Source organism: Trachypithecus francoisi, unplaced genomic scaffold (genome assembly GCF_009764315.1).
Source record: "Trachypithecus francoisi isolate TF-2019V2 unplaced genomic scaffold, Tfra_2.0 Lachesis_group5, whole genome shotgun sequence".
Lineage (NCBI taxonomy): Eukaryota > Metazoa > Chordata > Mammalia > Primates > Cercopithecidae > Trachypithecus > Trachypithecus francoisi.
Genome location: NW_022681470.1, coordinates 131,264,793 through 131,291,561, shown reverse-complemented (window position 1 = coordinate 131,291,561; position 26,769 = coordinate 131,264,793). Strand labels below are relative to the sequence as shown.

The following is a 26,769-nucleotide window of genomic DNA, read 5'->3' as shown; positions in this document are numbered from 1 at the left end:
CCCCTGCCCCTGGGCCCCTCCCGTGGGCAGCACCTGGGCCTGTCGGGACGGCTCCAGGGAGTGGCGGGTTAGGCCTCGGGTAAGTGACCTGGAAGTGGAAAGGCCTCTCCGATCACCAAGACCGAGGGGCGCCCTCCCCAACCCCAGGCAAAGGAGTCCAAGGAGACCAGCAGAGCAGACCACGCGACGTTTATTGTTGGGCCCGCGTCCTCGCCCGCCCCGCGTTAGCGGCAGCTGCACTCGTCCACCACCATGTCCTCATACTGCCGCAGCACCACGTTGTCACTGTTGTCAAAGAAGAGCACGGAGATGGGTGACAGGCGCGCGGGCACGCAGCAAGGCAGGTCGGCGGCTCCCGGGGCGGCTGTGTGCATGAGCGCGCGCAGCACAGCGTGGTTGAGCGCGGGCGGCCCCCCGGACCCCGACAGCGTGACGGGGAGCGCGCACTGGCCCTGGCAGTAGTTGGCCAGGAAGCCACGCGGCGCGATGACCCAGCGGTGCCAGCCCACCTCGCGGAAGCTCACGTACAGCCGCCGCGCGCGACAAGCGCCCCCGGGGCCGCCGCCCAACACGGGTTCGGCGTCGCGCCGCGGCCGAGCCAGGGGGTGGCACAGGCGCGGGTCGAGGGTCACCAGTAGCAGCGAGGCCTCGGCCAGGCGCGCACAGGCGGCAGGGGCCCGGGGGCGTAGCGCCAGCGCCAGGCGGAGGCTGCGCGGCCATGAGGCGTTGAGAGCCCAAGCGGTGCCCAGCAGCTCCGCGCGCACTGGCGGCCCCAGGGCGGGCACCAACTGGCGGAGCAGTACCGGCCCGGAGCCCGCGCCCACCCCCTGGCCCGCCTGCGACACGCTCAGCTCCCAGCCGCCCTCGGGGGCCGCCGCTGCCGCGAAACGCATCTCCAGGCGGGCCCGGCTCGGGCGCTCAGCGGGATCCACAGCCGACAGGTCGAAGACGACTGTCCACTCAGGGCAATGCCCCACAGCCGAGGCAGGCTCCGAGGCCCGGGTGGGCGCACCTGGGGAGGTAGGGACAGGACTTGGCTCGCGCTGCGTCCCTGGCCTGCCCATCGGGTCTCGGTTAGGGACAGGGAGGAAGGTGAACGCTGGGGCTCGGGACGCACTGTCTGTAGGAAGGGTGTGAAGCGGTAGGGTGGGCTGGAGTGGGGGCAGGGCATGAGTCCCAAGGAAGGCGCCCTGCGGGGTGCGGGGAGTGGTAGGCTGCCCTCGGTGGGGGACATAGGAGGGAGGGGTGGCCGAAGTGGGAGACATGAGCCAGAGCCTGGGCCCCTGGGGAAGCTATGCTAGGGTGTGGGGGTGGCATCTGCAGGAAGGCATTAAATAGTGTCAAGCAGCGGGGGTGGGGATGGGGTGGGGGCAGGGCTTCAGCATCAAGCAGGGGGACTGGTCTTGGGAACCCACTGACGTGTCCCCGACGTGCAGAGGATGAGGAAAGGGTAGGGTTCGGTGGCCGAAGTTGCTAGCAGCCTGGACAGGGCGGCTGCGGACCTTCGGAGTCGCTCGGGCATCCCCAGGCCACTCTCGAGGCTCGCCCCGCGAGGTCTGGCCTCCAGGACCCACAGTGTCCCCAGCGAAAGCCCCACTCACCGCGGTCCGGGATGTGGCGCACGATGTTTCCGGCGACCCCCAGCTCCTCCACGTGGCACGGTTGCAGGGTGACCCCTGGGGACATCCGCCGCAAGCCAGACCTGGTCTCCTGGGGGTCCCGGCGTCGAAACAGGCGCCACATGACCGGGGGAACTGGCCGGAGCCTGGGGGCGCCCTGGGGCGCATCGCGCAGCCCGAGAGCCTGGAGCAGGGCGGCGGCTGGGCCTGGGGGGACGGGGGCGCGGGTCGGGGGTAGCGAGGGCAGCAGGAGGACCAGGAGGAGGAGGAGGTGTTGGCCGCCGGGACCTTGCCGCGGCGGTAGCATCTTCCTCCCAGGTGATGGCCAGAGAGTGCACAGGGTCCGCCGCGGCCCGGGACCAGTGGGCTGAGGGCGGGGTCGGTGTTCCCTGAGGGGCAGGGGTCCTGGGGGGCGTGGCCGGGGAATGGAGGTAGGATGAGTGAGCGGGGGTCCCAGGGGAGGTGGCCACGGCCCTAGAGGCGTGGAGTTGGAGGGGGTGGAGGAGAGCCAAGGACGGGGGCGTGGCCGGGGTATTCGGGATGGGGCCGGGTCCACGGGGGCGGGGCCGAGGGATTCAGAAGCGCTTGTCCTTCACCAGGCCGTTCCTCAGTGGCTTCCTGGGGGCCAAAACCAGCGTAGGTTAGCCTGGGAGCCCCACGCGGCCGCCTGGCCCTCTTTTCTGCTTCTTCCCTGGCCATTTCACACCCCCCAGCTCCTCTTACCCGGCCAGGCCCAGACCTCGCCTTGTGGCTTCCTCGCCTTCACCCTGCTCCGTACGCATGTATGTCCCTCCTGTCACCCTGGCACTTCCTCCTTGCTTCCCTCTCCCCATTTAAACCTTCCTCTTCCCCTCCTCCCTGCCTCTCCAGGGCAAAAGCCACGCACCAGCCTGGGCCTGACCATTCCACTGCCTCCGCAGTGGGACCCTGCACGATCCTCCTCTACCTCTGCCACCCACCCCACGAAGACTCATCCTTGGCTCCAGTGGCCCTGGCTGGCATCTGCTGTCCGCCTACTTCCCTCTTTTTTTTTTTTGAGACAGGGTTTCACTCTGTGGTCCGGGCTAGAGTTGTGGCACTATCATAGCTGGCTGTAGCTTCAACCTCCAAGGCTCAATGGATCCTCCCACCTCAGCCCCCAGAGTAGCTGGGATTACAGGGCCACCACTCCCAGCTTTTTTTTTTTTTTTTTTTTTTGAGACGTAATCTTGCTCTGTTGCCCAGGCTGGAGTGTGGTGGCACAATCTCAGCTCACTGGAACCTCTGCCTACTGGGTTCAAGTGAGTCTCCTGCCTCAGCCTCCCGAGTAGTGTGGTGGCGCCTGCTAATTTTTTATTTTTAGTAGAGAGGATTTCACTGTATCACCCAGGCTGGTCTTGAATTCCTGACCTCAGGTGATCTGCCCACCTTGGCCTCCCAAAGTGCTGGGATTACAGGCGTGAGCCACAGTGCCTGGCCCCAGGTAACATTTTTATTGTTTGTTGAGATGACGTCGCTATGTTGTAGTGGTGAGGTTGCTGTGTTGCCCGGGCTGGTCTCAAACTCCTGGGCTCAAGCAGTCAGCCCGCCTCCACCTCCCAAAGGACTTTTGTCACTTTCATTTGCTTTTCTCTTAGGCTGAAGCTCAGCTTCTCTGCATGCATTCCACAGCCAACTGGCTGTCCCCATCGATGGCTGTTGGTCTTTATCTGAGAGGAGATAAGCCCTGCTTGGACCTCCCATCTGTCACTTGTCTTCTGACTTTGCCTGCGATGCTTGAGACCGTGAGTGGTGCTTCTTCATTCACCCTTGTGGCTTCTCGATTCTTCCCATAAACAAACCTCCATGACACACTCTCCCCTTTTGGCTCTGGGATGACTCCAGGGATTCCATTTCTGCATCGACACCTTTGGTACAAGGTGGGGGTTTGCTCTGAGGCTTACGGGAAACAAAGACACGCCCTCACTGTGTTTTCCAGAGGGCCCCCACGCTTTCTGTTCCTGCTCTCCAGGATGGTCTTTAGTATTTGCCAAAGGTTTTAAGGTCTTAGGTCAGTTTCTCCACTCAGTTCCCACAGAGAGTATAGATTCCTCTAATGGTAAAGCTTAGCATCCTCGGTGATGGGTGCCCCCGCCCTGGGCCTTTTTATCAGAGCTTTCCTGCTGATTCTTGTTTGTTTTTTCTGCACAAGCTTCAAAGTGTTCTTTACCCACTCAGAAACAGCTGTCAGTATTTGCCTTTTGGGGTGTGGGTGGGGGTGTACCCACCTTGGGGGAGATAGCTTTTCTGTTTTTTTTCTTGTTTTGTTTTTTTTTTGAGACAGAGTCTTGCTCTGTCGCCCAGGCTGGAGTGTAGTGGCGCAATCTCAGCTCACTGCAACCTCCGCCTCCCAGGTTCATGCAATTCTCCTGCCTCAGCCTTCCAAGTAGCTGGGACTACAGGCATTCACCACCATGCCCGGGGTAATTTTTTTTTTTTTTTTTTTTGAGACAAAGTCTCGCTCTTGTCCCCCAGGCTGGAGTGCGATGGCTCAATCTCGGCTCACTGCAACCTTTGACTCCTGGGTTCAAGCGATTCTCCTGCCTCAGCCCCCCGAGTAGCTGGGATTACAGGCGCCTGCCACCATGCCTGGCTAATTTTTGTATTTTTAGTAGAGATGGGGTTTTACCATGTTGGCCAGGCTGCTCTAGAACTCCTGACCTCAGGTGATCCACCCACCTCGGCCTCCCAAAGTGCCTGGGATTACAGGCGTGAGCACCACACCTGGCCAATTTTTGAATTTTTAGTAGACGGGATTTCACCATGTTGGCCAGGCTGGTCTCAAACTCCTGACCTCAGGTGATTCGTCTGCCTCAGCCTCTGAAAGTGCCGAGACTTACGGGCGTGAGCCACCGTGCCCGGCCGAGATGGCCTTACTTTGATTGACACCTTTCAGTTTCTATCCACCACTGTGGGGAAAAGAGAGTCAGAGGGAGATTAGAGAGAGAGAAGGATGATACAGGCACTTTCTAGATGTTTCTTCGTAGATGAGGAGAGGGAGACAGAGGAGAGGGGCCCCCTGAGGTCTTGCAAGTGTTTTGCCCCAAATTGCTGTCAACACTGATATGCTAGTGTTCCAGAGAGGGAGTCTGGGGTGAAACTGGGGGCTGATTTGGGATATTTTAGAAGATGCTGGAAATGTCAAACACGGGAGCTGGAGAATGGCACTCAGGGGAGCTCTGTGGGTAGGAGAGAAATGTGGGAGTCGGTGTGGATGAAGTGTGGGCAGAGAAAGGGCCCCAGAAGAGGAGGACAGTCAGGAGGCCAGAGAGACAGCGCGCATAAGTGCAGGGCAAAGAAAGGGCTTCAAGGGCCAGGCACAGTGGCTCACACCTGTGATCCCAGCACTCTGGGAGGCCGAGCCAGGTGGATCACCTGACCCTAGGAGTTCGAGATCAGCCTGGGCAACACAGTGAGACCCCATCTCTACAAAAATAGTGCAGTGAGTCAAGATCTCACCACTATACTCCAGCCTGGGTGACAGAGCAAGACTGTCTCAAAAAAAAAAAAAAAAAAGAAGGGGAGGGGACTCTTTGGGGTCAGCACCAAGAGAGCCACAGGGGAGCTGGATAGGAGTGGTCTTGGGGATGGGGGGAGGAAGACTGGCTACAGCTGGGTTTGAGGAGCATCCAGGAGGATCTAGGAATTCTGCTACAAGGGAGGGGAACAGGCTGATGAGGCCAGTGGTGGAGAAGAGCAGAGAGAGAGCGCATTCTCTCCTGGGTGGAAATGTCCTTGAACAGGCAAGCTAGGTGGACATCCCTAGCCTCAGAGAGAGGGGGACTGTCATTCACTGTAGCAGCAGGTGGACGCCCTCACCCAGCCACTCCTCCTTTCTTGGGGACATGTTGGCCAGATTATCAGTGCAGGAGATGATGATGATGATGGGGACAGCTGGTGCCCAGGAACCCTCAGGAGGGAAGATGCTCCTACATGGGCCAGACACTGGGGCTGAAGTTCAGTTTTCTATTTTTATTTTTTGAGACAGGGTCTTGCTCTGTTACCGCAGCTGGGGTGCAGTGGTGCAGTGGTGCAGTTGTGGCTCACTGCAGCCTCAACCTCCTGGGTTCAAGCCATCCTCCAGCCTCAGCCTCCCGAAGTGCTGGGATTACAGGTGTGAGCTGCCATGCCCAGCCCAGTTTTTTAGACACTGCAGGGGCGGTGGCCGGTGCAGCAGAGGTGAAAATGGGATTTACAGAGCTTTGGTGCAAGTCACCAGAGTCAGAGAGAGGTGAGAGTCTCTCAATGGATGGCTGGTCCTGGCAGCCCCTGAGAGGGCAATGGGGGCTTTGGACAGAAGGGCTGGGTCGTGACAAGGACATGGGAGTGACTACAGGAAGCTACGGGTGTCAGTGTAGGAGAGAAGGGTACTGGCTACCCACATCACCAGGGGTCCCATGAGGGCCATGAGGAGGACAGGGGATTCAGAGGAGGGAGTACAGATGGAGGGGATCCTGGAGGTGAGGCTGCTCAAGAAGCAGCAGTGGGGTGAGATGGGGTGAGGAAGAGATCAAGCCAATGAATTGCTCTCTGATTTGCTTCATGCCTCCCGAGTTATCTAAAAGTGGTTCTCAGTCTTGGTTTTCTGGAGTTCTGATCCCAATTGAATTTTCGGAACCAGGCAAAATGGCTCATGCCTGTAATGCCAGCACTTCGGGAGGCTGAGGCGGGAGGATTGCTTGAGGCCAGGAGTTTGAGACCAGACTGGGTAACATAGTGAGATCCCATCTCTACAAAAAATTTAAAAATTAGCTGGATGTGATGGTGGGTGCTTGTGAACCACCCAGCTACTTGGGAGGCTGAGGCGGCAGGATCACTTGAGCCCAGGATGTTGAGGCTGCAGTGAACTATGAGCCAGTGCACTCCAGCCTGGGAGCCTGGGCGACAGAGTGGAACCCTGTCTCTAAACAAACAAACAAACAAAAAAAGAAAAAAGAAAAGAAAAAGAAAGAAACAGGCTGGGTGCGGTGGCTCACGCCTGTAATCCCAACACTTTAGGAGGCTGAGGCAGGTGGATCACTTGAGGTCAGCCATTGCCACCTTTGGAAGACTCCTTGGGGAGACCTAGCTGATCTCTGGAAAATTCCTGACTCAGGCCGGCTGCAGTGGCTCATGCCTGTAATCACAGCAGCTTTGGGAAGCTAAGGCATGTGGATGCGCTGGAGCCCAGGTGTTTGAAACCAGCCTGAGCCACATGGCGAAACCCCATAAAAAATACAAAACTTAGCACAGCGTGGTGGTACGTGCCTGTGGTCCCAGCTACTTGGGGGGCTGAGGCAGGAGGATCACTTCTTGGGTCGGGGAGGCTGTGGGTGCAGCGAGCCGAGATCGTGCCACTGCACACTCCAGCCTGGACGACACAGTGAGACCCTATCTCAAAAAAAAAAAGAATTCTCAACTCATGCTCAAAGGACAGTAAATCTAACACCCTCAAAAGGAGGCTCTTAATGCCGCATCTGCCAGAACCCATGTGACCCTGCCCCAGTCCCACTCAGTCAACACCAGCTCGAGCCAGAAGTCTTGAAGTCTTGAGTCATCTTTGATTCTTTTATTTGTTTCATCTACACCCAAGGCGAATCTGGTGGGTTCTCCCTTCCAAACAGGGTGGGGGGTCTGAGGGTCCTCTGCCTGGCTACAGCCTCGGATGTGTTAAATGTCTGCATCTCGCACCTCCCATTGCAAAAAACGTCACGGAGCTCTGAGCCACTGCTTCCCTGAAACCATCGTTCCCAGGTCACTGATGGCCCCCACTGGCCAAATCAGAGGGCCTGGCTGGTCGGCACCTTCCAGAGCCTTCCACAACCTCCTGTCCTGGCCCCTGCTCAAACACTCCTCACATTGCCTATGAGACACTGCACACCTGCTTGTCACCCAATTCGGCCTCCGTTCATCCCTGGCCCAGGCGCCCACCTCCCGGCCCCAGGCCTGGGGCTGTCTCCTTCCCCAGGACTCCTTCCTGGGTTGGACTGAGTCCAAGCTCCCAGCCCCAGCTCCTGTTTGGCTGGGCAGTGGGCTCCCCTGCCAGACTCGGAGGCCAGGACATCTCAGCCCAGATGGAGCCTGGGCTCTCTCTGCGGCCCTGGGCATTCCTTCCTCCCCAGCCCCACTGCCACCGGCTCCAGTGGGGACATGGGTCGGAGGTTGTCATCCAGCCTGGTCAACAGCTACTCCTCACCACTCACAGGGCCCCAGCTCGTCCGCTGCGGCCACACCAGCCACTAGGCCTGGCCCTCAGTGTCCCCACTGCCGAGACCCTGCCTGTTGCCCTGCCTGCCCCTCCCCAGCCTCTCCCTCCCCTTCCTCACTGTCCTGTCCTTCAGGGTAGTGGCCACATTGTCCACGTCTTTATTGCAGTCTCTGTTTTGGAGTAGGCTTGGGGGGCAGCATCTGCGTCGGCCTCATCTGCTGCTGGGTCTTGGGGGCCTGCCCATGAGCATGCTCGGACAGGCGACACTAAAGGAGGGAATGCGGGGTGCGGGCCCCTCCACACTCACTCGGCTTTGCTGGGCTTCAGGCTTTGGGCCTCGGCCACATCGTACTCCCGCAGATCCTTCAGCTCGCGCACCTGGCCTGTCAACACCTTGGCTGCAAACGCCACGATGTACTGCGAGAGGGGAGGGGAGGTGCTGGTGAGAAGGAAGCCTCCCTCGCCACCGCCCTGCTGACAACCGTGTGCTTCTGTCCCAGGCCCTCCACACAGGTTGTCTGCCACCTAACGTGCCCCTCTCCGGACCTGCCTGAGGAGGGGACAGGGATGGGGACAAGGACGGGACCGCCACTGTGGAGGAGGGCTGGGGATGACTCACCAGGAACCAGTAGAGGTTCATGAGGGTGAGCAGCAGCAGAAGCGCATTGAAGAAGAAGTAGAAGGGGATGTCAGGTACCATGCGCAGACTGCAGTGACAGGTGGCGTACAGGACCTTGAGCGGGAACCAGTAGAGGCGGAACCAGAACCTGCGGTGGGAGGAGTCGGGAAGCCGTGGGTGGAGGGAGACCACCCAATGCCTGTCCTATACCGTCCTGGACCCATCCTTGTCCCCTTTCCCTATCCTTGCCCACCTCTGCCCACCTGTCTCCACTCCTGCTCTGTCCTTCTCCTACCCTGCCATGCCCCGCCCACCTCGCCAAGGCCCCACCTCCTTCCCTGCCCCGCCCCACCCCTTACCTGCCAGGCCCCACCCACCTCACCAAGGCCCCACCTCCTTCCCTGCCCAGTCCTCCCCTTCTCTGCCAGGCCCAGCCCACCGCACCAAGCCCCCACCTCCTTCCCTGCGCAGTGCCCCCATTTCTCTGCCACATCTTGCCCACCACACCAAAGCGCTACCTCTTTCTCTGCCTAGCCCTACCCCAACCCTGCTTGGCCCCACCCCTGGCTTGCTCTGTATTAGTCTAGCTCCTCCCCTTCCATGCCTGGCCCAACCCACCTCACCAGGCCCCTCCCATTCCTGGATCCACCCATCTCACCTGGCTTCATCCCTTTTTCTGCCCAGCCCCACTCCTAGCCCAATTGGCCCCACCCTTGTCCTACTCCTTTCCTGTATAGCCCCGCCCCTTCACAGCCCCACCCAAATCACGAGGCCCCTCCCTTGCCATGCCACACCCACCTCACCGGGCCCTGTCTCCTTCCCTGCCTGGTCCCGCCCCCTTTCTGACCACACCCACCTCACCAGGCCACACCTCCCTCCCTGCCCAGGGCTCCCTGCCACTCACCAGCTGAAGCCGAAGCTGAGGCAGCCCAGGTCGGCTGCCAGGGCATGCAGCCGGTGGTAGGAGCCACTGCGGGACTTGAAGTAAATGTTGAGCTTGGTGAACTCAAGCTGCACGTCACTGATATCGTGCAGGAAGAGCACAAGGATGCCCACATTGTGGTACCTGGGGGAGCAGCAGGCAGAGAGGAGAGGGCGGCTCACATTAGGGGACCTCCACTCTGCACTAAGGCCCCCAGCACAGAGTCCCTGGGCTATACCTCAGGCTCCCCGTGGGCCTCTCCAAAACCACCCTTCCTGGCTCGCCTGCCCTGCCCATCTCCCCTTCCCAGGATGCCCTTTCCTCACTGCCCCCTACTTAATTGTGCACCCCCCAACCAGACCCTCATCTTCCCTGCCTCAGTGTCCCCATGTGGCCCAGGGGGCTCCGTGTAAGATTATTTTTCTTTTGAGACAGGGTCTTGCTCTGTGGCCCAGGCTGGGGTGCAGTGGTGTGATCCGACTCACTGCAGCCGCAAACTCCTAGGCTCAAGTGATCCTCCCACCTCAGCCCCAGGAGGAGCTGGGACTACAGGAGACCAACACCACACCCGGCTAATTTTTTAATTTTTAGTAGAGACTGGGTCTCGCTATGTTGCCCAGAATGGTCTCAAACTCCTGGGCTCAAGAGATCCTCCCACCTTGGCCTCCCAAAGTGCTGGGAGTACAGGCGCAAGCCACCGTGCCTGGCCTTGGAAGTTCCTTGCTGGGCCCTCCTCATCTTGGTGACCTCTGACCCTCTGTGACCCCCGACTCTCACAGGCCTGGGCCACTCTGTGTCCAGATCCTCTATGAGCTTGTCCCTCACTTTGGACATCACCACCATGGTGAGACTTCCAGGTCTGGATGTCGATGCAGGAAAGGCCTCTGCCCCAGCCCATTAGGATCCTTTTTTTTTTTTTTTAACTTTTTTTTTTTTCTGAGACAGAGTCTCGCTCTTGTTACCCAGGCTGCAGTGCAATGGCGCAATCCCAGCTCACTGCAACCTCTGCCTCTCGGGTTCAAGCAATTTTCCTGCTTCAGCCTCCCGAGTAGCTGGAATTATAGGCATGCACCAGCACACCTAGTTAATTTTGTATTTTCAGTAGAGATGAGGTTTCACTATATTGGTCAGGCTGGTCTTGAAGTCCCGACCTCATGTGATCCACCCGCCTCGGCCTCCGAAAGTGCTGGGATTACAGGCTCGAGCCACTGCGCCCAGCCCCATTAGGATCTTAATAAGCCCGAAGACCATCCCCTATCCTTCTGCAGAGTTTCCACCTGACAGATGTGCTGCCCGAGGGGACTGGATTCACCCTGGACATGGGGAAGTGTCTCTCACCAAGTCCCTGTTCCTTGCTCTGTCTCCCGAAAGCTCCTGGGCTCCTGCCACAGGTCCTTTGCATGTGCTGTCCCCAAGACCCAGCATGCCAGTGCCTGACGTTCAGCACCTCCCTTCACTCCTTTCAGTCTCTGCTCATCTGTCACCCCCAGACCAACGCACCTACACCTAACACATCTGCAGCCAGAATTTTTTTTTTTTGGAGACACAGCCTCGCTCTGTCACCCAGGCTGGAATGCAGTGGTGAGATCTCGGCTCACTGCCACCTCCGCCTCCCGGGTTGAAGCGATTCTCCCGCCTCAGCCTCTTGAGTAGCTTGGACTACAGGCACCCATCACCATGCCCAGCTAATTTTTTTATTTTTAGCAGAGACAGGGTTTCACCATGTTGGCCAGGTTAGTCTCGAACTCCTGACCTCAGGTGATCTGCCCGCCTCAGCCTCCCAAAGTGCTGGGATTACAGGCATGAGCCACTGCACCTGGCCTTTTCTCCATAATTCATATCACCTTCAAATGAACTGTTCCTTCCTTCCTTTTTTGGTTCTATCATCCGATTCTGCCCTCTAGAGAGCCTTGTCTGATAGAAGTTTCTAGAACTATGGGAATGTTCTAAACCTGTATTGTCCAACATGGGAACCACCGGCCACTTGTGGCCAATGAGCCCTTGAACTGTGGCTTGTGTAGCTGAGGAATGGAATGGGGGCTTTTAAAAATTATTTTTTTAAACTAACCAGACGTGGTGGCTCACACCTGTAATCGCAGCACTTTGGGAGGCCTAGGCAGGTGGATCACTTGAGGTCAGGAGTTTGAGTCCAGCCTGGCCAATGTGGTGAAACCCCGTCTCTACTAAAAATACAATAATTAGCCGGGTGTGATGGCATACACCTGTAATCCCAGCTGCTTGGGAGGCTGAGGCGGGAAGATTGCTTGAACCTGGGAGCCAGAGGTTGCAGTGAGCCAATATCATGCCACTGCACTCCAGCCTGGGTGACAGAGCAAGACCCTGTCTCAAAAAAAAAAATAAATAAATAAAGTAGTTTTAAAAATTTCTTTCTTTCTTTTTGAGATGGAGTCTTGCTCTGTCGCCCAGGCTGGAGTGCAGTGGCACGATCTTGGCTCACTGCAAGCTTTGCCTACCAGGTTCACACCATTCTCCTGCCTCAGCCTCCCGAGTAGCTGGGACTACAGGCACCCGCCACCATGCCTGGCTAGTTTTTTGTATTTTTAGTAGAGACGGGGTTTCGCTGCGTTAGCCAGGATGGTCTCGATCTCCTGATCTCGTAATCCGCTCCCCTCGGCCTCCCAAAATGCTGAGATTACAGGCATGAGCCACAGCGCCCGGCCTAAAAATTGATTTATTAGAGACAGGGTCTCCCTATGTTGCCCAGGTTGAACTTAAACTCCTGGGTTCAAGTGATCCTCCTGCCTTAGCCTCCTAAGTAGCTGGGGGACTGCAAGCATGAGTCACTGCTCCTGGAGTTTTACTTCAGTTTAATGAAAGTTGAAAGGGCTACCTCTTTGTTGCTCTATATTTGTGGGCCGTGGCTACTCCATTATCGCAGCTAGGGCAGCTAGTCCCATAGAAATAGCAGATGAGCAGTGTATTTCATTTTAAAGTTTCTATCAGCCACATTTAACAAGAGAGGGAAAAGAACAAGTAATATTAATTTTAATAAAGGATTCTAATTAATTCAACAGATCCAAAATATTGTCATTTCAATATGGAGTCGAGATAACAAGGCCAGGCGTGGTGACGCACGCCTGTAATCCCTGCACTTCAGGAGGCTGAGGTGGGAGGATCACTTGAGCCCAGGAGGTCCAGGCTAAAGTGAGCTATGGTCACGCCACTGCACTCCAGCCTGGATGACAGAGCGAGACATTGTCTCAAAAAAAAAAAAAAAAAAAAAGAGAGAAATAAAAGGGTGGATAAGATACTTTCACTCTTGTTTGTATACGAAGGCTTTGAAGCCAGGGTGGATTTTATGCACACAGCACGGTTAGGTTTGGACAGACTCCATCTGAAAGGCTCAGTGATGGCCGTGGTTGGTTCTGGAACATCAGGGTGCGTCAGCTGCGTTCACAGCCATGCCCCCATTGCTTGGGCATGGTAGGTGCTCAGGAACTCCTGGGTATGTGACCTGGTTGGTCAAGGGCAGCGTCTGAGGAGCTGGGTGGGTGAGTGGGGTGGGGTGGCTATGGCTCTCAGGGCCTGTTTCACTCCATCCCTGCGGAATCTCCCTCAGGAATCTCCAGGCCCACATTCCCTCCTCGGCCTTCCTCCCTCTGGCCTGTGCCCTTGTTGGACCCCTGAGCACTCCGACCTGATGTGATCCCCTCCACGGCCGCCTCTGTGCCCCGCGGCAACATCATCAGCCTCCGCACTGTGTGGGCTGTGCCTCGGCCCCCTGCCACCCAATCCTGTCCTTACCGGAAGGCGTAGGAGGAGACGATGAGGATGAGAGTGACCACGTGATGGAGCAGCATGACCACCGAGTCCTTGCGCCAGGTGTCCATGTACAGCGTGGCGTAGATGGAGTGGCCATAGAAGCTTCCCTGGAGCAGGTAGGCGGCTGCGATGTCCCGCGGCACTGCCATGCCCGGCATCCAGTCTGGGGAGAGCCAAATCTCACAGTCGGGCCTGAGAAGCCTCTAGACAACCCCACCATGACCCAGTGACACCCTCCAAGCCACACGTGTCCTCCCAGTACGCGGGTAACCATGCGTGTCTGACTGCTGGCTTTCCATTCCCAATTCTTCTTCTTATTATTATTTGAGGAGTCTCCCTCTGTCATCCAGGCTGGAGTGCAATGGCGCGATCTCAACTCAGCTCCCTGCAACCTCCACGTCCTGGATTCAAATGATTCTCCTGCCTCAGCCTCCTGAGTAGCTGGGACTACAAGCGCATGCCACCAAGCCTGGCTAATTTTTTGTATTTTTACTAGAGGTGGGGTTTCACCGTGTTAGCCAGGATGATCTCGATCTCCTGACCTCATGATTCGCCTCCCTCGGCCTCCCAAAGTGCTGGGATTACAGGGTGAGCCACTGCACCCGGCCATTTTGTTGTTGTTGTTTTTGTTGTTGTTTTTTGAGACAGAATCTCGCTCTGTCACCAGGCTAGAGTGCAGTGGCACTATCTCAGCTCACTGCAACTTCCACCTCCCAAGTTCAAGTGATTCTCCTGCCTCAGCCTCCAGAGCAGCTGGGATTACAGGCACCGGACACCATGCCTAGCTAATTTTTTTGTATTTTTAGTAGAGACGGGCTTTCGCCATGTTGGACAGACTGAACTCGAACTCCTGACCTCAGGTGATCCACCCGCCTCAGCCTCCCAAAGTGCTGGGATTACAGGCGTGAGCCACTGCGCCCAGCCTGGAGGGATTTTTATTTTAGGAAGAGTTTTGGGTTTCTAGAAAAATTGTGCAGATAGGACAGAAAGTTCCTTTCTCTCTTCTGACCCAGCATACCCACAGATTTCCATTTCCCTGGCTTTAAGTGGCATATTTGCTACAAATGATGAACTATTATAGACACATTATTAACATGATATACATTTTAAATTTTATATATATTTTTAAATAGATGGTCTTGCTCCGTCACCCAGGCTGGAGTGCAGTGGTGTGATCATAGCTCACTGCAGCCTTGACCGCCTGGGCTCAAGTGATCCTCCCACCTCAGCCTCCTGAGTAGTAGCTGGGACCATAGGCACCCATCACCATGCCTGGATAATTTATTTCTTTTGTGATTTTTGTACAGACAGAATCTTGCCATGTTTCCCAGGCTGGTCTCGAACTTCTGGGCTTAAGCAATCCTCCTGCCTTGGCCTCCCAAAGTGATGGGATTATAGGCACCCACCACCTCGCCCAGCTCAGCGCCCCTTCCTGTTTTCATCTTTTTTTAAATTTTTTTTTGAGATGGAGTCTTGCTCTGTAGCCCAGGCTAGAGCGCAGTGGTGGGTCTCAGCTCACTCCAACCTCCATATCCCAGGTTCAAGTGATTCTCCCACCTCAGCCTCTTGAGTATCTGGGATGATAGGCACCCACTACCATGCCTGGCTAATTTTTTTTTTTTTTTTTTGTAGAGACAGGGTTTCACCATGTTGGCCAAGCTGGTCTTGAACTCCTGACCTCAGGTGATCTGCCCGCCTCGGCCTCCCAAAATGCTGGGATTACAAGCAGGAGCCACTGTGCCCAGCCCCCTTCCCATCTTTACTTTAACAGGCCCCTGCCTTGTGGGTGATCTAGGCCCACTCCCTGCAAATCCCCAGCCCTGACAGAGGCGGCTGCCCACGGAGTCTTGCCGTGCCCGGGCGCACCATGCCGCCAAGCGCAGGGTCTCCCACCAAGCAGGTCCTGCCTCACCTTCCCCTCCTCCTGCTTCCTGGTGCACCTGACCCCCACACTCAGGTGATGGGGGACATCCCAGCCCACCCCACCATGTCCCCCTCCTCCTCTCCTCAGCCACATCCCCAGGACTGCCAGACACCAAAGTCAAGGGCTATGCTCTGGACAGGTACAGTGGCTCATGCCTGTAATCCCAGCACTTTGAGAGGCCAAGGCAGGAGAGTTGCTTGAGTCCAGGAGTTCGAGACCAGCCTGGACAACGTGGCGAGACGCTATCTCTGCAAAAAAATATATAAAAATTAGCCGGTTGAGGCGTTGTATGCCTGTAGTCCCAGCTACTCGGGAGGCTGAGGTGGCAGGATCACTTGAGTCCTGGAGGGACGCAGAGATGGTGGCGAGAGCTGAGATGTTGTCACTGCACTCCAGCCTGGGAGACACAGCTAGACTCTGTCTCAAAAAACAAACAAACAAACAACAACAACAAAAAAAACAGCAGGAAGCCACGCTGTGCTCTGCCCATACCAACCTGGAACTCTCTGGGTTGCTCCCTGCTCTCTGGCCACTCCCTTTCTGCAGACCCCCAAGACAGACCCTCCAGCCTCCATCTGCCGCTTCCTGGCCCCTGCCTTGGTGACCTGCCCTGCAGCCCAGCTGCCTCCAGATGCCCCCATGAACCGCCTCTGCAACAACTTTCATCTCAGCCTCACCCCTTCTGCAGCCGAGTTACACTAGGACCCCCATCCAGGGTCCCCTCTTTGGTCCATGCCTCCCCCACCCCGGTCCAGGCACTACTGTCTCCTGCCCACATCTTCCCAGCGATCCCTGGCCCCCGTGACTGTCTGTCCACTATCCTCACTCAGACCTGATGGCCGTGTACACACAAACGGTCACTATGACCCAGCAAGTCCACTAAGGTGTGTGCCTGAGAATGGAAAACAGGGACTCAAAGAGATACCCTGTCCATAGCAGCACACAGCCAAAAGGCAGACACAATCCGAATGTGCATCAATGGATGAATGAAGAATAGATAGGTTACCTCCACACAGTGGAATACTATGCAGCCATGAAAAAGAATGAAGCACTGATCCATGCTACAATGTGGGTGAACCCCAAAAACATGATGCCGAGTAAGAGAAGCCAAACACAAAAGGTCACACAGTGTGAGACTCCAATGATCTGAAATGCCCGGAACAGGCAAAGCTACAGAGACAGGAAGCAGACTGGTGGCTGCCAGGGGCTGGGGTAGAGGACTGGTGAGTGACTGCTAATGGGGATGGGGTTTCCTTTTGTGGGGGATGATAATGTTCCAGAACTAGACAGAGGAGGTGGTTGAACAACACTGTGAATGGACTAAAATCTGATGAACTGTTCGCTTTAAAATCGTTAATTCTTGGCCAGAAGGCGGAGGCAGAGGAGTTGGAGACCAGCCTGGCCAACATGGCAAAATCCAGTCTGTACTAAACATACAAAAATTAGCTGGGCGTGGTGGCGCATGCCTGTAATCCCAGCTACTCGGGAGGCTGAAGCAGGAGAATCACTTGAACCCAGGAGGTGAAGGTTGCAGTGAGCTGAGATTGTGCCATTGTACTCCAGCCTGGGCAACAGAGCGAGACTCTGTTTCAAAGAAAAATAAACAAATACATAAAATAAAATGGTTAATTTTTTTTTTAAATTGTGGACCGGGCACAGTGGCTCACACCTGAAATTCCAGCACTTTGGGAGGCCGAGGTGGGCGGATCACCTGAGGTCGTGAGTTCAAGAGCAGCCTGACCAACATGGAGAAACCCCATCTCTACTAAAAATACAAAATTAGCCGGGCATGGTGGCGCATGCCTGTAATCCCAGCTACTCGGGAGGCTGAGGCAGGAGAATCGCTTAAACCCAGGAGGCGGAGGTTGCAGTGAGCCAAGATGGTGCCATTGCACTCCATCCTGGGCAACAAGAGAGAAACTCCGTCTCAAAAAAAAAAAAGGCTGGGCGCGGTGGCTCAAGCCTGTAATCCCAGCACTTTGGGAGGCCGAGACGGGTGGATCACGAGGTCAAGAGATCGAGACCATCCTGGCTAACACTGTGAAACCCCGTCTCTACTAAAAAATACAAAAAAACTAGCCGGGTGAGGTGGCGGGCGCCTGTAGTCCCAGCTACTCGGGAGGCTGAGGCAGGAGAATGGCGTGAACCCGGGAGGCGGAGCTTGTAGTGAGCTGAGATCCGGCCACTGCACTCCAGCCCCGGCGACAGAGTGAGACTCCATCTCAAAAAAAAAAAAAAAAAAAAAATTGGCAGATTTGTATGGCAAAAATGTATCATCTAAGCCATTTGTTAAGTACACATTGTTGTGCAACCATCACCAGCAGTCATCTCCATAACAATCTCCTCTTCCCCAATAGAAACTCTGTCCCCATTAAACAGTCTCTCCCCATTCCCCTCCACCAGCCCCTGGCAGCCCCCCAGCCCACTTTCTGTCTCTATGAGTGGGATGACTCTAGGAACCTCATATAAGTGGAATCACATAGTATTTGTCTTTTTGTGATTGGCTGAAATGCCTAATTTCAAGTTACATAAATTTTACCTCAATAAAAAATGGAGGCCAACTGAGGTGGCTCACGTCTGTAATCCCAGCACTTTGGGAGGCCAAGGTGGGTGGATCACTTGAGGTCAGAAGTTCAAGACCAGCCTGGCTGACATGGGGAAACCCCGTCTCTACTAAAAATACAAAAATTAGCCAGACGTGGTGATGCACACCTGTAGTCCCAGCTACTCGGGAGGCTGAGGCAGAAGAATCACTTGAACCCAGGAGGCGTAGGTTGCAGTGAGCTGAGATGGTGCCACTGCACTCCAGCCTGGGCGAGAGCAAGACTCCATCTCAAAAAAAAAAAAAAAAAAAAAAAAGAAAAATACAAAAACTAGCCAGGTGTGGTGGCGGGCGCCTGTAGTCCCAGCCACTCAGGAGGCTGAGGCAGGAGAATGGCGTGAACCCGGGACGCGGAGCGTGCAGTGAGCCGAGATGGTGCCGCTGCACTCCAGCCTGGGCGACAGAGCCAGACACTGTCACAAAAAAAAAAAAAAAAAAAGAAAAAGAAAAATTGGGTGAAACTCTGAAATGCCCTGATCCTCTGCATCCTGACTCTCCAGAAACATCCGAGCCTGAGCTTTCGCCCCTGGCCACCTCGCTGGATCTGTTGCCCACCTTTCCAACAGGGGCCCCCCACCCTTCCTGTAGACTTACCTCCCCACAGGATAGGGGGGATGTCCTGGCTTAGTTCAAGGGTCTCAAATTTCCTCTCTTTCCTTTTGTTTTTTGAGAAAGGGCCTCACTCTGTCACCCTGGCTGGAATGTAGTGGTGCAGTCTTGGCTCACTGCAGCCTCGACCTCCCAGCTTCAAGCAATCCTCCCACCTCAGCATCCCCAGGAGCTGGGACCACAGGCACGTGCCACCATATCCAGCTAATTTTATTTTTTTATTTTTCGTAGAGATGGCGTCTCACTATATTCCCAAGGCTGGTCTCGAACTCCTGGGCTCAAGTGATCCTCCCACCTTGGCCTCTCAAAGTGCTGGGATTCCAGGAGTGACCACTGCACCTGGCCTGTCCCACCTCTTCATACTCGTGTCCCACCTACCGTTGGGTCACTCAATGCAATCCCTGCCTTGTCTCCATCCCTGAATCCAGAATCTTGGTCTCCCCGATCAGCCCCCGTCTCTCAAGACCCTAGCATCATCCTCACCCTCTTCCTTTCACACCACCTCTAGGATGGCAGCAAATACTATTAGCTCTGCCTTCTAAACGTTTCTAAAATTGGCCACTTTGCTCCCATCCCCTCCCCTCAGCTCAGTCCCGGTGGGAGTCCCTTCGGGCTCCAGCTCCTGCCGTCAGCCCCTTCCTGGACCCCTGGGGTAGATGCCCAACCCGGGGTGACATCCCTCCTCTGCTCCCAGTCCACAGGTAAGTAACGAATCCTGACAGTGGCCTCCGAGGCCTGGAAGGCATGGCCTCCATTCATCTGAACAGAAGTCACTGCCTCTCCTACCTGCCCCAGGCACCTCCAGGCCCTCACTCAGTCCCCTTCAGTGGGGCCACCCCATCCCTGCTAAAAACTGCCCCTCCCTACCTCCCCAACACAGCACACTGCCTCTTCTCTCCACGCAAGTTTTCTCATCCACACTTATTGATGTTGATAAACTGTGTACTTCACTGTCTGTCGCCCCTGCCACACGGCCAGCTTCATGGGGGCACAGGGCTTTCTCTGACCATTCCTAGCTGTGTCTCCGCTCTGGCATATAGTAGGCGCTCAATAAACGAACATGGAAATAATCAGCTAACTTGTGAGTATCACTTACAAAAAGCAACTAAGGCTGGGCGAGGTGGCTCACGCCTGTAATCCCAGCACCTTGGGAAGCTGAGGTGGGAGGACTGCTTGAGGCCAGGAGTTCCAGACCAGCCTGGCCAACTTAGTGAGACCCCATCTCTACCAAAAAATACAAAAAAATTCTGTGGGGGTAGTGGTGCACACCTGTGGTCCCAGCTACTCAGAAGGCTGAGGTGGGAGGATTGCTTGAGCCCAGGAAATCAAGGCTGCAATGAGCCGTGATTGCGCCACTGTACTCCAGCCTGAGCAAAAGAGTAAGACCGTCTGAAGAAAAAAAAAAAAAAGCAGCAGCAGCTAGAGGCAACTCCATGCCCAAAATGTTAAGAGAGGCCGGGCATGGTGGCTCATGCCTATAATCCCAACACTTTTGGAGGCCGAGGTGGGCAGATCACCTGAGGTCAGGAGTTGGAGACCAGCCTGGCCAACATGGTGAAACCTCATCTCTACTAAAAATGCAAAAATTAGCCAAGTGTGGTGCTGCGTGCCTGTAATCCCAGCTATTCAGGAGGCTGAGGTAGGAGAATCACTTGAACCTGGGAGGTGGAGGACGCAGTGAGACAACACCGTGCCATTGCCCTCCAGCCTGGGTGACAGAGTGAGACTGTCTCAGAAAAAAGAGAGTTCAATCATGGGTCATCCGTCTAAAAGGAAAACTGAGCAACAGCTAACACCTCTCCTCTAGGGTATCAAGGTGTTACCTGGGAACAGTGGCCCCATGGGTGGCACATCCACTGTACACTCTGGGCTCTGTGCCACCAGAAGCCCTCTAGGCTGTTCCCATCACATGGCAGGAAACAGCTATCCCGTCTGCCCCTGGCCCACAGCCCTGGTGGTCCTCACAGGGCAGAGAAGCTGCAGCCCCCTCTGCCCCCATTACAGATGGGGTTTCCTCCATCAGCCTGCCCAGTGGTGATGCCGACCCTGCCCTGCATTCTCTGCCAGGACAGGTCACAGAGAGCACGCTGCAGTCACCTCCCTGCCCAGCCCACCCAGAACTCAGGCCACATCCATTCCGATCAATTGGACACAGCCACTTCTTATCATCTTTTTTTTTTCCCCCCAGAAAGGGTCTCGCTCTGTTGCCCCGGCTGGAGTGCAGTGGCATGATCTCAGCTCACTGCAACCTCCACCTACTGGGTTCAAGCAATTCTCCCACCTCAGCCTCCCAAGTAGCTGGTACTATAGACGTGTCCCACCACGCCAGGCTAATTTTTTGTAGAGATGGAGGTCTCACCATGTTGCTCCAGCTGCTCTTGAACTCCTGTGCTCAAGTAATCCTCCCACCTCTGCCTCCCAAAGTGTGGGGATTACAGGTGTGAGCCAGTGAGCCCAGCCCACTTCTCATTCTCATCATCTTTTTTGTTTTTTGGAAATGAAGTCTTGCTCTGTCACCCAGGCTGGAGTGCAGTGGCAAGATCTCAGCTCATTGCAACCTCTGCGTCCCGGTTTCAAGCAATTCTCCTGCCTCAGTCTCCAAAGTAGCTGGGATTATAGTCGCCCACCACCACACCCGGATAATTTTTTGTATTTTTAGTAGAGATGGAATTTCACTGTTAGTCAGGATGGTCTCGATCTCCTGACCTCGTGATCCACCCACCTTGGCCTCCCAAAGTGCTGGGATTACAGGCATAAGCCACTACGCCCCGCCCTCTTTTTCTCTTTTGATAAGAGACAGGGTCTCACTCTGTCTCCCACACTGGAGTGCAGTGGCGTGCTCATAGCTTCCCTTGGCCTCCAACTCCTGCGCTCCAGCGATCCTCCTGCTTCTGCCTCATGAGTAGCTGGGACCACAAGCATCTGTCACTGCCTCGTGTCTTTGTGTTTTAAGCAGAGCCCTCCCGGCCATCCCCTCAGGGCCCCTACCGTAGAAGACAGATGGTGGGTCGTGGAAGAAGGGGTAGTCGGTGCCAAACAGCAGGTAGGCACTGTAGCTCCAGCTGCCCAGGTAGAAGAGAAACTTCCAAGCACTCTCGGGCATCTTGGCGGCATCTCTGGGCTGGAGGCGGCACCGCTTCGCCAGGGGCTATGGGGGAGAAGACGGGCGGGCAGCCATTGGTGCTGGGGGCCAGAGACTACGCCTCCAGGGTGGGGAAACTGAGGCCCACGGACTCCCTAGGCCGGGCAGCACTGGGAAGGCCCGTCCCCCATGCCCACAGCCACCTGGAGCATAAACAGAGCCCACAGGCACCTGCCAAGGCTAAACTTAGTGCCCAGCTGTCCGGCTGGGGCGGTGCTGGGAAGGGAGTGAGGGAGGAGGCTCCGAGGGGAGTGGAGGGGAGCAGGAGGGCTCTGAGGGCCAAGTGGGGGACACTTGGGCTTATGGTGAGGGAGACGGATGGATGCGTCAGCCCGAGGGAGTTGGGCTGGTGGGGGTGACCCATGAAGGGAACATGGAAGGGTTATATGGTGGCATCTTGGGAAACACAGGGAGCCCCATGGGACTGACAGAGGGGAGAGGAAGAACTTGTGAGGAAGTCGCCCCCTCAGTGGGGGAATTTGGAGAGACCAGAGACTAGAGGGCTGGGAGAGACTGGGGGGAAGGTGTGGCGGGGACGATGAAAGGGGAGGAGGGGCTGGAGGGAGAAAGAGGGGACAGGACGCGGAAGAGGTGTCACAGGCGAGCTGTGACCCTGAGGGGGCATCGGGAGTGCAGAGGAAGCTGCTTGCTCCAAGGCAGGGGTTAGGGAGTGCGGTGGGTAGGGGGGCTCAAGCTCCCTGGGGGCGGGGCTCCAGAGCTGCCCGGCCAAGCCCCGCCCCTGGGCAAGTCCCGCCCCCTTCCCAGAGCCTGAGGGGGCCGGAGCCCAGAGCACCCAGCAGTTGTCATGGAGACAGCTGGAGCCCGCTCCGGTAACCCCTGGCAACCAGGCTGCTGCCAAGAAAATGAGCTTTGGAGCACCCGGCAGCCCCTCCACCCATTCTTGAGGAAGGGCGAACCTCGAAATGGGGTGAGCACCCCACCCAAGCTGGGGAGAGCCCCCGGGCTCCGCCCTGGTAGTCTACCAGCGGCCACATCCTCCCGTCCCGTGGGGGTGGGGGGCCGCATGCCCTCTTGGGCCTCGGGTTTCCCAGCTGGAAATGAGGAAGAAGGCAGGGGCAACAAGCAGGATAAAGACCATTGCAGACCCAGGAAGGGGCCCTGGACAGCCCTGTCTCCCCCTCCCACAGCAAGGGGGTGGCTGGGGTCTCTCCCCCATGTGGGTGATATGGGGAAGGGAGTGGGGAGAGTGGCAGTCAGACAACAGCCCATCCTCGACCTCACAAGGGCCAGCCTCTTCCCGGCCAGCAGAGAAAGGCCCCTTTGTTGGCGCTGGGCACACTGTCCCTGAACCCTCCAGCCAGACGGGCGGGGTGACACCAGCTGGTCCACGGGGGTGTCCAGGCCAAGCTAAAGGCCCAGACACCTTCCAACCAGCTCCTGCCACAGCGACCCCTCCCCAGGGAAGGGAGAGGGGTCAGGCGCCAATGTCACCACCATGGTCACTCTCCAGCAGGGGTGATGGTCTCAGGAGAAACTGGGGAATTCTGCTGTCGCCTCGTGGAGGCAGCATAGTCCAACCCTGAAGCCCCGGGCTCCAAGGGAGCTACCACTGGAGTGGCCAGATCGCCCAGGCCTTTGCCATCCTTGGTCGGAGGGTGGCGCTGACCTCAGACAGGCACAAGGCAGCGACCGGGCAGCTCCTGCCTCTTCCCGATTGCAGCGGCCAAGCTGGCCCCGCCGCCGCACGGACCCCGCAGAAAACAGGCAGCGGACCTCGCTCCGGGCCAGGGCGCAGCCCGCATGGCAGGGACGCGCATGGCGCAGGCCGCGGTGCGCCGAGCCCTCCCTTTCCCGGTCCTGGTCTTCTCAGTGTCTGGCTCGGCCCTGCCGGAAAGAGCGCTTGGCGGCCGGAGCTATCCACCGCGCGGGGCCCCCTGGTCCCAAACTGACCGGAAAGGGCCGTGCCTCGGTCCCTCACGTCTCAAACATCCCACCTGTCTCGGGCCCCCTATGTCCCAGACTCACCCCAGCCCGGCCACACCCCCGCATCCACCCGGTTCCCCCACGCCGCACTGACTGAAGGGGGCGCGAGGCGGCCCGAGAGACCCTGTCCCGGCGCTCCAACGTCCTGGGCCTCTCCAGCCCGAGGCCCCCACCCACGTTTCAGCGACCCCTTCATCCGCAGCAGCCAGCAATGGAAGAAAGGAACGTGCCGGCGGCCCGAGGTCCCCGGTCCCGGCTTCCCACAGTACGGGGTCCCCTCGTCCCGGACCCCCGCCACACTGACCCGAAAGAGCCGCGCGGTGGCCGCGGAGCGCAGCGCGGTCCAGCCCAGCGCGCCGAGCGCCAGCAGCAGCAGCTCGGGCGGCGCCAGGTGCGCGTGCTCAGCCAGGCCGCGGCGCGCCAGCCCCCAGCCGCAGTCCGTGCAGCCCCGCGCCGCCGCCAGCGCACTGCCCCAGCCGCGCCGCACTAGCTGCGCGTAGCTGGGCATGGGCTCCGGCCCCGTCGGCCCCGCCACGGGCTCCGCCGCCGCCATGCCGCCCGCTCGCCCGCCGTTCCCCTCGCCTGCGCCCGCCCGCGGTAGCCGCCGGAGCCGCGCGCCCCGCGTCACGCGCCGCAGCTGGGCCGGGGGCGCGCGGGCGGGAGAGCGGAGGGCGGAGGGGCGGGACCGGCGCAAGCTCCGCCCCGCTGGGGGCGCGGCTGGGGGGCGGCCAGCGGGGACGCGGGGCGCCCTAAAGGCGGGCCCGCGCCCCTGCCCGTTTCCCAGCAGAAAAACCGAGGCACGGGGAGGCGGGGGCCGGAGCTGGCTGGGGGCCCGTTGGACCTGGACCCCGAGAGACTCCGCGTACCGCCGTGTCGCGTCCCCATGCCTGCCCCACGCGGCCCCCGCTCCCCCACCCCACCGCGCCGTGCCCGTGACGGGGGGCACGGGGGACACTAGCAGGCAGTCCCCTCGGCCGGCGACCCCCGCTCCACCCGGCCCTCCAGCACGCCACGCCGCTCCCGCTCCATCGCCCCGGCCGCTCGGACCTCACCGTTCTCAGAGCCCTCGCTGCTCCTCAAGGACCCGAGGCCTGGCACGCCTTGGCACAGTCTTGGGACCATCCCGTGGCCTTCCTGCATTCATGAGGCATAGCCTCAATGAAACATTCTCATTCTTCAAAAGGAAACGGCCCACGCGAGGGCGTTGGGAAGCACACCTAGTGGAGACGCAGCCCTCTGCCCTACACCAGGAGCTTGACAATGGGGTTCCAGCCTGGACGCGGGGACCCTGGGCACTTCCCAGGCATCTTCTTCTGCAGGTCTGCAGAGCGGGCTACTGGGACAAAGGTGTAACGGGGGCTGCTGAGATTAGGGGGTTCTCTGAGGGTCACTTGCTGCTCTGTGACCCTGGGGAACCCCGGGGGCCTCCCCAACATCAGGTTAATACAGGAGTTGCAGAGAGGCTGCAGAAGTGGGTGCCAACGTGGGAGAGACTCCCAATCTGGATTGACTATGACATCATTGGGACCACCATAAGTGACTTTCCAATGCACCGTTCATTGACAAGGCCCTGTGCCCAAAGCCCCTGAAGGCCATCAAGGAAGATACTGGTCACCTCTGTTAGGACTGCCACCTCCCCAGGCACTGCTGCACTCCCCCCCGGAATCCTAGCCCCCAGGATGTCCCCACACCTGGCCTTCAAGGTGCAGGATGCAGGGATGAGTCCTGCAGCAGCCGCACTGTCTCCCACACACCTGCACCTGACCTTCAAGGGCACAGGTGAACACACCTTCCCTTTGCCCCACACGCAGTCCCCTACAACACATCCAGGTGGTCCTGCATCTGGCCACTTCTCTGCATCTGCACAGCCTTGCCCCCACCCCCGACCACCACTACCCTCTGGGGTTCTGTCAGGTATCCTGGTTTCCTCCTCACCCCATGGAGGCGAGAAGGAGGCTGTGACACCGTTGGACCTGTTCCTCCTCTGTTTGCAGCCCTCCGTGGCTCCCATCCCACTCAGGGAAAGCCCAAGTCCTCACTGGCCGCCCTCACAGCATCCTGTTTCCCTCCATTTGTGGGCTTTCTTGCTGTTCTTCCAACATGCCAAGCTCTGTCCTGCCTCAGGGCCTTTGCACTAGCTGTTCCACCCCTCCCCCCGAAATGCTGTTCCCCTAGGTACTGGCATGCTCTTCTGTCGCCTGCCTAGGCTGCCACCGAATCTGAAGTCCCACACACCCCTCATGTCTGCTTGGCACTTGTCACCAACTGCCCCTACATACATACAGCTCCTCCTTTTTTTTTTTTTTTGAGTTGGAGTCTCACTCCGTTGTCTGGACTGGAATGCAGTGGCGCAATCTCAGCTCACTGCAACCTCCGCCTCCCAGGTTCAAGCGATTCTCCTGCCTCAGTCTCCTGAGTAGCTGGGATTACAGGCGCCTGCTACCACACCCAGCTAATTTTTGTATTTTCAGTAGAGACAGGGTTTCGCCATGTTGGCCAGGCTGGACTCGAACTCCTGACCTCAAGTGATCTGCCCATCTTAGACTCCCAAAGTGCTGGGATTACAGGCATGAGCCACCGCACGTGGTCCCACTCCTTATTCTTGAATGTGGACTCCATATGGACTGGAGGCCTAGTGTGTGGGAGGCACGAGGCCTGGCCTGGCTAGGCCAATAGTTCAAGTCCAGCTGGAGGCCAGAGATGTGACTAACGCCACAACCTGCCTGGCAGGCAGAGGGGGACGGGGGGGGATGTGCTCTCATAGGTCCAGCCAGGCCTGTGGGGCAGCCGTGGACAGTCCCAGTCACCTCCCTCCACCCTCTCAGCCAGCATTATCTGGTCACCATGGCGCCCATCAGTCATGAGAGAGGCGCCACCCACCCACCCACTGGCCCCAGCTCAGCCTCGAATTTCTTTTTGGCGGGTCCAGCCAGGAGGCTGCCAATAGGTGGGTGCAGGGAAGGAGTGGAAGGCAGCTCTGCTGGCAGCTGGGGACCAGGCACCCAAGGCTGGGCAGAGGTCAGTCTTGAGGCTGGTGTCCCCGCACCCACCCCAAAGTCTCCTCCCTCCAGGAAGCTCGGCCTGGACCCCTCCTAATGTCCCTGCCCAGGGAGTCCTCTTTTGCCACTTCCCTCCACTACCAGGCTGGGGGTGGGGTCGCTTGCTGTCCTGCCCTGGCAACAGGAGACAGGGTCGGGTTTCAAATGAATAGGCCTGGGTGGAGCTTGGGGAAACCCTGGGAGGTAAGCCCAGGCTAGGCTCAGAGGTCAAAGGGCATGCATCCCCATGCAGCACCCCTTGACCTCACAGCCCTGTGCCATCGAGGAAGGTCTGCACCAGTCATGCCCACTGCCAGGGTGCCTGTCCCCCCAGAACTTAGCCTGGCAGCTCCTTTTTGTTG

At 57.7% G+C, this 26,769-nt stretch overlaps 2 protein-coding genes across 2 annotated transcripts; both read right to left on the bottom strand.

Moving 5' to 3' along the window:
- Window positions 1-172: 172 nt before the first annotated feature.
- On the bottom strand, window positions 173-24,003 carry GDF1 (growth differentiation factor 1). The gene is made up of 8 exons (XM_033196469.1): window positions 23,674-24,003; window positions 21,272-21,431; window positions 13,131-13,311; window positions 9,348-9,509; window positions 8,444-8,591; window positions 8,132-8,241; window positions 1,602-2,237; window positions 173-1,012 (listed from the first exon to the last, which is right to left on the bottom strand). Exons 7-8 carry the CDS (start codon window positions 1,924-1,926, stop codon window positions 225-227), a joined length of 1,113 nt encoding a protein of 370 aa, XP_033052360.1. The 5' UTR covers window positions 1,927-2,237; window positions 8,132-8,241; window positions 8,444-8,591; window positions 9,348-9,509; window positions 13,131-13,311; window positions 21,272-21,431; window positions 23,674-24,003; the 3' UTR covers window positions 173-224.
- Window positions 2,087-23,987, bottom strand: CERS1 (ceramide synthase 1). The gene is made up of 7 exons (XM_033196470.1): window positions 23,674-23,987; window positions 21,272-21,431; window positions 13,131-13,311; window positions 9,348-9,509; window positions 8,444-8,591; window positions 8,132-8,241; window positions 2,087-2,237 (listed from the first exon to the last, which is right to left on the bottom strand). Exons 1-7 carry the CDS (start codon window positions 23,920-23,922, stop codon window positions 2,195-2,197), a joined length of 1,053 nt encoding a protein of 350 aa, XP_033052361.1. The 5' UTR covers window positions 23,923-23,987; the 3' UTR covers window positions 2,087-2,194.
- Window positions 24,004-26,769: the final 2,766 nt, after the last annotated feature.